General features: G+C 40.7%; 1 protein-coding gene across 5 annotated transcripts in view; it reads right to left on the bottom strand.

Moving 5' to 3' along the window:
* The window catches only part of ttc1 (tetratricopeptide repeat domain 1), a 65314-nt gene extending 55162 nt beyond the window's left edge, over positions 1-10152 (bottom strand). For 2 of the 5 annotated variants that reach the window (XM_041193170.1, XM_041193174.1), the window contains exons 1-2: positions 9858-10001; positions 7217-7613 (exon numbers count right to left, since the gene is read on the bottom strand). In XM_041193170.1, the coding sequence (XP_041049104.1) occupies positions 7217-7600 (384 nt within the window). In that variant the 5' untranslated portion in view covers positions 7601-7613; positions 9858-10001. Of the gene's footprint in view, positions 1-7216; positions 7614-9857 lie in introns of all 5 variants that reach the window. The other 3 variants (XM_041193173.1, XM_041193171.1, XM_041193172.1) reach the window with 3 other exon arrangements.
* Between the last annotated feature and the right edge of the window lie 2288 nt (positions 10153-12440).

Below are 12440 nucleotides of genomic sequence, written 5' to 3'. Positions count from 1 at the left end.
AAAAACCCTGGTCATGTGACTAGGAGTGGGGCACCATATTCAGAGGAGAATCCTAAGCAGGGGACATGCAGAGGTTCCAGTTAAGAAGGAACAGAGAAAGGGGCTCCAAGCAGTAAAAGGGCTGTGGTTGGCAGGCTTCAAGTGGCAAGGGCTCAGGAGAAGTCCTGGAGATCATAGAAGGCAGCAGAAATTTGGTGACTCTGCGCTGCAGGCCATTGGAGCCTAGGTACCCCTTTGGAACAGGAATGTTCTGCTCGACGTGGTCGAAGGCCTGAAGTTGTGCTCGTGAGTTAGTGTTTGAGTGCAGGCTCAGGAATCTAAGGGAACAGAGTCTCGGGAGACGAGATTGAAACTCTGAGTTAGGTCATCATTGAGGCCATCCAAGTTGGAACAACTTTTAGAAAGAATTCAAAGGTTAGGTCTTTGAACGTGAAGACTGGAATCCCTCATAAAAGAGACAGGGTTTCAATGAGATTGGCTGGGGAGTTGACTCAGTGTTTCCAGGCATCTGGGTGGGTTGCTGAGAACCATGGATCTGTCTTGGTTGCATCTGTCATTTATTGTGCAATGTGACATGTTCAACCACCGTACACTCTCACTATAATGAAAAATTCTAAGGGGAGGACATAGCATCTGTAAAGCAGTTAGGGAAAACATCAAATTTAAGGAAAAAGCATATAACTGTGCAAAGATGAGCAGCAGGTCAGGTAATTATAGTCTTTTTTTATATTCTGACCAAAGAATGGCAGAAAATGACTAAAAGGTTACTCAGGAGAAAGAAATTAGAATATGAAAGGAAGCTAGCTAGAAATGTAAAAATGGATAGCAACAGGTATTTAAAAAGGAAAACAATAGATAAAGTGAGTGTTGGTCCTCTAGAGAGCGAGACTGGGGAGTAAATAGTAGTTAATAAGGAGATGGCAGATGAGATGAACAAATATTTTCCTTCTGTCTTCATTATAGAGGATACAAAAAACATTCCAGTAACAGCTGTAAATCAGGAGGTGGAAGGTAAAGAGGAATTTGGTGAAATTACAATCATTAGGGAAGCAGTACTGAGCAAATTGATGGAGCTGTGGGCTGACAAGCCTCCGGGTCCTGATGGGCTTCATCCTAGGGTCTTAAAAGAGAAGGCTAATGAGGTAGTAGATGCGTTGGTGTTAATTTTCCAAAATTCACCAGACCCTGGAAAGGTTCCATCAGATTGGAAAGTAGCAAATATAAGCCCTCTATTCAAGAAGGGAGGCAGGAAACTAAAGGCCAGTTAGCTTCATGTCTGTCATGGGGAAGGTGTTAGAATCAATCATTAAGGAGGTTATGGCTGGGCACTTATAGACACACAAGGTAACTGGGGAGAGTCAGCATGGTTTTGTGAAAGGAAAATCATGTTTAACCAATTTATTGGAGTTTTTTGAAGGAGTAACATGCGCTGTGCATAAAGGGCAGCTTGTAAACGTGTTATAGTTGAATGTCGGAAGGCATTTGATAAGGTGCCAAACTAAAGGTTATTGCAGAAAATAAAAGCTCATGGTGTAAGGGGTAACATGTCAGCATGGATAGAAGATTGGCTGGCCGGCAGACAGAAAACACGAGTATGCATAAATGGGCCTTTTTCTGATTGGCAGGATGTGACAACCGGAGTCCCACAGGGCCTCAACTTCTTACAATCTATATCAATGACTTAGATGAGGGGAATGCAGGCATGGTAGCTAAATTTGCAGATGACACAAAGATAGGTAGGAAAGTATGCTGTGAAGAGGACAAGGGGATGCAGATGGATATAGTTGAGTGAGGAGGTGAAAATATGGCTGTTGGAGTATAATGTAGGAAAATGTGAAGTTGTTCACTTTGGCAGGAAGAATAAAAAAAGCAGAGTATTATTTAAACAGGGAGCAACTGCAGAATTCAGAGGTGCAAAGGGATCTAGGTGTTCTCGTATGAGTCACAGAAAATTAGTATGCAGGTACAGCAAGTAATTAAGAAGGCTAATGGAATGCCATCCTTTATTATGAGAGGAATTGAACATAAAAAGACATTGTACTTCAGTTTTACAAGGCATTGGTGAGGCCATATCTCAAATATTGTATACAGTTTTGTACACAAAACTGTAATGGTGTAAATGCATTGGAGGTTTACTAGATTGATTGAGTGGGTTGACTCATGAGAAAAGGTTAAACAGATTGGGCTAGTTTCCATTGGAGTTTAGAAGAGTGAAGGTGTGATTGAAGTATACAAGGTCCTGAATGGTATTGACAAGGGGGATGTGGAAAGAATGCTTCCCCTGCTGGGTGGGTCCAGAACTAGGGGGTACTGTTTTAAAATTAGGTGTCGCCCTTTTAGGACAGAGATGAGGAGAACTTTTCACTCTCATAGGGTTTTGCGACTTTGGAACACTCTGCCTTCGAAGGTGGTGGAGGCAGGGTCATTGAATATTTTTATGGCGGAGGTAGATTGATTTCCTTGCCTACCAAGAATCTAAGGTGATCAGGGTAGATGGGAATGGGGAATTCCAAATACAAACAGATCAGCCATAATCTTATTGAATGGTGGAGCAGGCTCAAGGGGCCGAATGGCCTACTTCTGCTCCTCTTTTGTATGCTAGTATGTTTGCCTGTTATCTCATTTGCTCTAATATTCAGCATTAATAAGATAGATATTGTAAATTGTTCTATCTTTCTGACCTTGAATAGTGAAGTTAAATATTGTTTATTTGATACCAGGAATCTTGTGGCTTTACTCTCTTAGCAAGTGCCTTGAAACTCAAACTTTGTCTACTTTAAACAAAAGTTTAATTCCACACCTACAATTGCAACCTTCCTCTCTTCCCCCACTGAATTGTTCACCATTCAACTTTGAGGTTATGTCCCTTTCTATCATTGCAAATTATATTTGTCATTGTAACTGCTTTTGCATTTCTGAGACAATTTCATTTTATCTGACAAACTCCTGATTTTGTTAAACTACAACACTGCACCACCCCCCCACCTCATTTTGTAACTACAGTATATTTTTTGGTGCCTCCTTCCTCTCTTTTTTCCATTCCTCTAATTCTATTAACATATTTGTCCCCCTTCGTCTTTGGTTGTGAAGGATAATATCTAAAACATTTTTTTCGCCCTTTCCAGTGGCTGATTGACCCACTGTGTTTCTAGTGTTTTCAAGTTTTCTTTCATAATCCATGAGTCTCCCCTTCCATTTTTGGAAATACATGTACATATTGTGCTTTAATGGCAAGAGAAATGGTAAGTATGCACAAATGTATGCTCATTAGGAAGAGGAAATCAAATAACTAAAAGAGTACAGATAAAAAGTAAGCAATTCCAGATGCAAAACAGATGACAAGCATGGGGAAAACTTGATCTAGAAGGAAGTGATACAACGCACGCAGACAACTGAAAAATAAAGAGAAATAAAAAATAAATAGAAACTGGATCATTCAAGAAAATCTGTTTCAGGGTAGATTTATGTATGCTGGATTGAGAACCACAATGTTTGTAGAATAAAGGAACAAACATTAGTAATAGTGAAAAAGGATGAGCACTGAAAGTGTCAAGTGAATGTGGCAATATCAGTTGGATGAGCCATAAATAACAGACCACAAGATACAAATTAAAAAGAAGTTACTTTAAAGTTAGCCAGATCAATGGCAGTCTACATTTCTAATCATGTGGGCAATCTTGGGAACACAGCCTTCAGAAAGGGCACATATGCACTAGAGTGAACTTAAGGAACAGTGAAGATGATGATTTCAGCATTTAGGGCTCTAAGCTAAGAAGAAACACTCAGAACTAAATTTCTTAGAGAAATTATCATGGCTGAAAAATACACAGATTATACAAATTGTTTAACTTGTACTGAATGCAAACTAAAAATCACAATAGTCAATTAAAACTTGATAGCATGGGCATTTTATTCTCCTCTTCCATAGAGTTGGGGATATGTGGAACAGACCCATAATTGACACCTTAACTTACAGATGGAAGATTGAAACATGTTGTTTCCTGAAATGCTGGCACCACGGAAATATCAGCCTTCCCACAGACATGTAACACAATTTAACATTACATCAGCATAGTGGAGTTTTATTGCCTACAATTTTGGAAAGTGGACAGAAAGAAATTTGTAATGGATTTGGGTAGCATGAATTTTGTGAATTTAATAGGTCAAATGAATCCAATGCCACGCTTTCAAGTTAACAAGCAGATATACTGGCCCAGGTTTTGCAGGGGATTTTAACAGTGTCTGTCAGTGCTTGCCACCATTGCCCCTCTGCATCTGATTGCAACTTCAGAATTTAGCACAAGTGCAGATTAACATAGAGATCCTGAAGTTGCAGTCCATCACTCAATGAACTGCCATAAGCTGCATCGTGACATCGCCCCATCCCACTGCCCAAGCCAGCGTCCAGTGAAATCAGTTGATGCAGCAAAAACACTGAACGACACTCCATTGAAAAACTACACCTTGTTCAATCAGGTGTTTTTAATATTTTTAACAGTGTTGAGTAATGAATGCTGCTGTACAACAGATCTGGTCCTGAAAAAAATTGCATATTTGTGGCATGTTGTCAAATATTTCCATTATGGTTACTATATTATTTCAATGGAATTTAAACATTTTTTAAATACTTTTCATCATGTTTCAACGTCCACCATCTCCCCATATGTATGCTCCAATCTTCATTCTGCTCTCAATCAAATTTTTAAAAAGTGATTTGAATTGAATGCTCTTCCTGGTTGGCTGCATATGAGCTTGATGACATCAATGCAGCTCCAGGCTGGGAACCCTATTGAAGAAAGCTACAACCTACTGCACAACGAGAGGAGAACTTAAGAAATAGGAACAGGAGTAATCCATTCGGTCCCTCGAGCCTGCTCCGCCATTCAATAAGATCATGGACCTTGTGTTTCAATTCCCACATTCCCATCTAACCCCAATAACCTTTGATTCCCTTGCCTAACAAGAATCTATCTACATCTGCCTTAAAAATATTCAATGACCCCGCCTCCACCAGCTTTGCAGCAAGGAGTTCCAAAGTCGCACAACTCAGAGAAAAAAATTGCTCCTCATCACTGTCCTAAAAGAGCGACCTCTAATTTTATAACAGTGCCCCCTAGTTCTAGACTCACCCAAAAGATGAAACATCCTTTCGACGTCCACCTTGTCAAGACCATTCAGGATCTTGTATACTTCAATCATATCATCCCTCACTCTTCTAAATTCGTGAAAACAAGCCTCCAATGCATTTACATCCTTCCTTAAATAAGGATACCAAAAGTGCACACAGTATTAGAGGTGCAATCTCACCAATGCCCTACGTAACCGAAGCAAAACATCCTCACTTTTATGTTCAATCCCTCTCTTAATAAAGGATAGCATCATTACTTGCTGTACCTGCATGCTAACTTTTTGTGCCTCATGCTAGAGCACCTACATCCCTCTGCACCTCAGAATTATGCAGTCGCTCTCCACTTAACTAATACTCTTTCTTGTTCTTCCTGCCAAAGTGAACTTCACATTTTCCCCACATTAAACTCCATTTGCCAGATCTTTGCCCCCTCATCCAACCTATATCCATTTGTAACCTTATGTCCTCTTCATAACATACTTTCCTCCCTATCTTTGTCTCATCTGCAAACTTAGCTACCATGTCTGCACTCCCCTCATCTAAATCGTAAAAAGGTCCCAGTACAGGCCCCCGTGGGACTCCATTCGTCACATCCTGCCAATCAGAAAAAGACTCATTTAAGCATACACTGTGCTTTTTGCCAGCCAATCTTCTATCCATGCTAATATGTTACCACCTACACCATACGCTTTCATTTTCCGTAATAATCTTTATGTGGTACTTTATCAAATGCCTCCTGGAAATCCAAGTACAGCATGTCTACAGGCTCCCCTTTATCCAACGTGCATGTTACGCCTTCAAAAAACTCCAATAAATTGGTTAAACACGATTTTCCTTTCACATAACCCATGCTGACTCTTCCTGGTTGCCTTGAGCTATTCAAAGTGCCCAGCTTTAACCTCCTTAATGATCAATTCTAATAACTCCCCCATGACAGACATCAAACTAACTGGCCTCCCTCCCTTCTTGAATAGAGGGGTTATATTTGCTACTTTCTATTCTGGTGGAACCTTTCCGGAATCTAACGAATTTTGGAAAATTAACACCAGCGCATCAATTACCTCATTAGCCACTTCTTTTAAGACCCTAGGATGTAGTCCATTGGGACCCGGAGACTCACCAGCCTGCAGTTCCATCAATTTGCTCAGTACCATTTCCCTAGTGATTTCAATTTCACCAAGTTCCTTTCTCCCATTCATCTCCTGATTTGCAGCTATTGCTGGATATATTTCTTGTATCCTCTTTAGTGAGCACAGAAGTAAAATATTTATTCATTTCTTCCTCCATTTCCTTATTATCTACTATAACTCCCCATTATCACCAACACTCACTTCACTTACTATTTTCCTTTTTAAGTACCTGCAGAAACTCTTGCTTTCTGTTTTTACATTTTTAGCTAGCTCCCTCTCATACTCTAATTTTTTTCTCCTGATTAACCTTTTAGCCATTCTTTGCCGTTCTTTATATTCTGTCCAACCATCTGTCCTGCCACTCATCTTTGCGGAATTATATGCTTTTTCCTTAAGTTTGACGCTTTCCTTAACTTCTTTAGGTAACCACGGATGGTTGGTCCTCCCCTTAGAATTTTTCTTTATAGTAGGAATATACTTATTCTGAGTACTCTGAAATATTCCCATAAATGTCTGCAACTGCTTCTCTATTGATCTAACCTCTAGCCGAGTTTCCCAGGAGGTAAAGTTCTCACCACATTAGATCTTTCAGTGCGGCTTTCAAGGTCAGCAGCAAGCGCCATTGATTCATCTCTGACCCCAAAATCCAGGCGATTGTCACGGAAGGAAGCATGATATATTGGAGGTATGTGGCTGTAGTTATGGGCACATGGGAACTGTACACGTGCTTTTTAGTGACCGAGCAAGATAGATATCAAGCCATTTATACTTGTAGTCCAAGATTGAAAGCTATGCTTATATTTAGATTTCAGAATTTGAAACACTAGCAGGCAAATAGCAGCAATGTCAGTTAAATGATTAAACAAAATAATCTGGTTTATAGTCCACAAAACAATCTAAAGACCAGGTTCAAATTCAAAACAAATCCCATCTGATGACGTGAAGTCACACGGATTACCTTTTTCTCTTCTTCAGGCAGATCTTTTTCCAGTTCTCGTAAATACTCCTCATCAAACTCAAGCTTTTTGGTTTCCTTTATTTCGGAATCATCCTCCAACTCTAAATTCATCACATCATCTTCCATGCCCACAAACCCATCAGTCTCCAGTGATTCGTTACATTCAAAGAAGTGCTCTTCTGTTGTCTCTTCATCATCAGCAATATGTGAGTTCTCAGCATTGCCACTGGCTCCTGAAGTATCACCCTCCACAGGTGATAGCCTGCTTGAATTTGACTCACAATTTAAATGTTCAGATGGCGCTTTCTGTTTCTCTCTCTCTGAAACATTTAGAACATTCCCCAATTTTTCAGAAAGCTCGGTGTCTTCAGATTCTCGATCCATTTACAGGTCTGATCTATCGAAGCAAAGAAAAAAGGAAGCTTACCACAATCAAGTGTATTATTTAATATTTTTAACTATATGAAGAGAGGACTAAGTATAACAATATGAAGAGTGTTTCAGTGGGGCATAATCAGAAATTTCTGTTGCTTGAAGAGGAACTCCGATCTTGAAGCGCATAATTCAAAATATAACTATGCACATAATTAATTTTAATTTTTCAAACTATGAACACCAGAAAACTATTTTTTTCTCTGTTCTCACCCTCCAACATTGGAGAAAAATGGAGAAATAATTTTTTATAAAGTAGTCAAGTTGGTTTGAGAAAAGTGTATATAGGTGTTAGTCATGGCTCAGTCCTGTCAAAGGTGCCATCTTTCAAATTAGACAATAAACAGAGATCCTGACTGTTTGCTAGACAAGTGTGAACAATCACAAGGCACTATTTGAAGAGTTGGGAAGCTTTCCCACTATCTTGAGCAACATTTATCACTCCACCAACATTACTAAAACAGATAATTTATCTGTTATTTGTGAGACCTTGATGTAAACAAATTGGTTTTCATGTTCATACACATTACAACAGTGGCAACGCTTCTGAAGCACTTCATTGGCTGTGAACACTGCAACAACCCGAGGACGTGAAAGGTACTATACAATGGAAGTTCTTTCCTTCAGCATTTTCACATACAAGATCCATACTTTTAGTAAAATTGGGCAAAATTCAGTTTTCTCCTCACTTTCCTTTTCAGAACGGAAGTAATTGCTAGGGGACATGATACCAAGAATCCTTATAAGGAACACAACGGATGGAGCCTTAGTACGATATTTAAAACAGACAGGATTTATTGTTATAGCCCTTTGCAACCTTAAAATTTAGCCATTACTACTTTAAAGCAAACTTGCTTAGGCTTTATCCAAAGTCAGCGCTTAGGTTTTAACACAGATATCTGCTACATTTTCAATGCATGATCTACTATATGCTAAAGAAAATAAAGGCCTATCTGCATACAGGAGACAAGAACATACTGGGGCATGGCCTTCTTTGCTGCCAAATACACTACTCATCAAAAGCTGTATTCATATACTTGATGGGTTCACTTGCAGCTGCTTTCACATTCCCTTCCTCATTTTGAGTTGGCTGAGCACTACCAGAGCAAATCTACCAGGAGTTAACTGAAACTGGAATCAAAACCAGGTTTCCAGCATGGAAGTCCAGTGCTCTCTTGTTGGGCTAGGTTCCATTTCAGGATATAAATTTACAAATTTGCACCAGTACTGAAATGTTAATCAATGCTAAACTGTTTCATTTTTACAGGACAAAGCCAAACTTCAAAGTCAATGATTACTCACAATATAAAACATTGAAATAAATGAAACCATCTTTTATTTTTACATTAGTACCATTTTATGTTTAAAATTTGATCTAGGTGCACAATCTGCCCTTTTTGTTTGATGCACCCTTCCTAGCAAGTTAACACCCTCCATCTGCATTGGAATGGACAATTGTTAGAATTTAAATGTTAATTTCATTAACAAATATATTTAAAAATGTCATACCAGTTATGAGTAATCTATTTCTTACTGAATTTTGCAGTATTCTAAAGCTGCCATCAGAAACTAATAGGCCAAAAGATCATCTCAACAGTTGCATATACGTAAAAAAAAAATGGATCATACACTTGCCAGGCGGCCTTTATTTAGTTGGTACATGGTAATGTACCACCCAGTCTGGGAACTAGCCTGGAAAATTCCAGACGTGGTCCACATCAGGAGTGCGCTTTTACTTTTATTCTGGATTTTGGGTAAACCTCTCACGAAGAATAAAGGCAAAATACCGCGGATACTGGAAACCCGAAATAAGAGCGCGCTGGAAATACGCAGCAGGTCTGGCAGCTTCTGTGGAGAAAGAGAGAGAAAAAAAGTGAACGTTTCGAGTCGAATATTCTCCAACACCTTTCAGAGGAAGAACATTGGACTCGAACCGTTCACCCTCTCCACAGAAGCTGCCGGGCCCGCTGAGCCTTTCCAACATTTTCTGTTTTCTGCCAGTAACAAACGGGGCTTCCGCTGCTCTCGGCTGTTGGGGAGGCCGGTTGCGAGGTTAACGATTCCGGAAGGAATGGGGCCGAAAGTCGCGGCCCAGGGGCCTCCTGAGGCGGGGGTTTGGATTTTAAAGCTATCACCTCGGTTTTTGGAAAGGAAAAGCAACTAAATATGTTAGTGCAGCGAAACTTAACATCCAGGGGATAAACATTACCCATCCCGACACACATTTACTTTCTTCTCCAGGTTAGGCGGCAAGCTTTCCGTGATGCTTAAGCCGGAGTTCACTGAACACCGACTTCAGAGGCCCACAGCCCCCGGGGCCGCGGAATAAAACCGCCGCTCCTGCGCATCCCAAACTCACCTGCTTCGAATGCTCCCAATAACTGCGCATGAACCAGCTTGGCGGAAGCGCTGTCTCCTCTATTTCCGGCCCCATTATCCAATCAAAGCGGGAAGGTGCCAGCTGCAAGCATGTCGGGAATTGTAGTCTGGGGAAAAAACAAAAAAACTGCGGATGCTGGAAATCCAAAACAAAAACAGAATTACCTGGAAAAACTCAGCAGTTCTGGCAGCATCGGCGGAGAAGAAAAGAGTTGACGTTTCGAGTCCTCATGACCCTTCGACAGAACGTTCTGTCGAAGGGTCATGAGGACTCGAAACGTCAACTCTTTTCTTCTCCGCCGATGCTGCCAGACCTGCTGAGTTTTTCCAGGTAATTCTGTTTTTGTTTTGGATTTCCAGCATCCGCAGTTTTTTTGTTTTTTGACGAATCATCATGTTGAACGACAAATCCCAGCGGCCCTTGCAGTAACGCGCATGTTCATTTCGGATACTCACCCTCTAAGCGCCCTCTGTCGATGAGCTCTGGTTTCAGCTCTTGTAGTTTTCTTGGCAACTATTTTTTGCAGATTGTCCTGGGTCTTAATTGAAGCTTCAGAATCCTGAATCGATTTCTGGTTAACTTTTTTTTTATTTACATCAGCACCTTATGATGTTGGGGCACTAATAGTTTTGTTCTAAGGGATTTACCAGGCATACTACAAAACACAGAAGTTACCAAACAGCTTCTAAAAACTAACACAACTGATATTATTCATCTCATTTCTATATGTCTTAGTTCTGATGAAGTGTCATACGGACTCGAAACGTCAACTGTATCCCTCTCCGCAGATGCTGTCAGACCTGAGTTTTTCCAGGTATTTTTGTTTTTGTTCACAACTGATATTGTTGCACTTGCACTGATATTGTTAAGATGTGCATGCACAGATTTTGATGAATCAAATGCTAATGCTGTATGCAACCCACCCCAATTCCATCTCTTCCTGTACATCCTTCAAAGTGAAGATGGCCATGTTCAGCATCTGGGATGATTAGGGTTCTAGTGGGTGCATAGGAGAGTAGTAAGGCTGATCCGCGCCACAAGATTCACTACCTGGATTTCTTCTCCTTATGTTTTCTCTCTACCTCTGACATGCACTTGCTTTCAAATTGTTCATGTAGCTCTTCCTTTGACCGTAATAGGAATGCACACCAAACTCAAGCTCTCGACAGAAGATATGCTTTGGTAAGCAAGTGGCAGGCCTACATGACCCGCCCAACTCAGAATCACAGAACTAATGCCCACTTAAGGGCTTCATCCCCCTGCCATTCTGGTTTAACCTGCAGCAGGAGAAGCCTGCGCCCAACTTGCAGCCCCAAGGTTTGACCCTGCAGGCTGCTGGCCAGTGAGAGGCGGGTTGCCTCCTGTGCCAATTGGAGGCCTGTCCTCACAAGTTTTGCCTCCCACAATCCACCATCACCCTATGCATCATGTTACCCCACTACCCTCACTAGGGCCTGTCAACCCAACCCCAGCAAGATCCCAGACTTATCTGGGTTCCAGGTCATCCACAGTTGCTTTTCTCCTTAAGATTTCTCCAATCCGACAGTGGCCACTGATTCCTGTGGCACTGCAGAGCTGCTGGCCTCCGATTGGCTGACAGTTCTATCAGCCAAGACTTCATCTTGAAAACAGACACAATTAATTAATGAGTCATCACCTGAAAAATTAAATGGGATGAGCTGGCTAAGTGGAGGTGGGCTCAGGCCCGGCATTTCAATGGGGTGCAGAAAGCTTGCGCTCAGCTGGTAATCCAGCCACTGTCTCCTGCCACTCAGCCAATTTCCTAACTAGGTCAATTATTTGTCTTCAAGTCCATAAGCTTCAACTTTAGCTACCAATCTCTTTATGAGGATCTTATCCCAAACACCTACTGGAAGTCCACGTAAATTACATCCACAGACTTCTTCTGTCCAATATTTTAATCAGCTCTTCAAAAAATTTAATCAGATTTGTCAGACATGATCTACCCTTTGCAGATTTATGCTGACTCTCTCGTTAGCAGAAAATCTGCAAGGTGTTCAGTCACTTTATCCCTAATTATAGGCAATAGAAATTTCCCAACAACCAAAGCTAGGTTAACTGGTCTATAATTCCCTTTTTTCTCACTTTCACCTTTCTTAAATGGTAGAATAACACGTAGAATTTTCCAATTTAAAGGAACAGTTCCTAAATCATGAGATCTTTGGAATATTGGCCTCAGCACTTCTGGCCTGGAGAAAATCATACAGGACTCCTTTTTCGGATCACTATGATTTATCCTTGTACAAATTAGTATGTTATTGAAGGGGTGCAACTTAGTAAGGTCCCAACTAGGCACAAGACGTGGATGTTCTTCAGTAGTTTTGTTAGCACAATTATAAAATAACATTTCTGAAAAAGGAGGTTCCCTGCTGCAATCATCTGGAACAAAAC

This window comes from Carcharodon carcharias, chromosome 8 (assembly GCF_017639515.1).
Source record: "Carcharodon carcharias isolate sCarCar2 chromosome 8, sCarCar2.pri, whole genome shotgun sequence".
Taxonomy (NCBI): Eukaryota; Metazoa; Chordata; class Chondrichthyes; order Lamniformes; family Lamnidae; genus Carcharodon; species Carcharodon carcharias.
The sequence above is the reverse complement of the archived record's forward strand: the minus strand, read 5'-3'. Positions and strand labels throughout refer to the sequence as shown.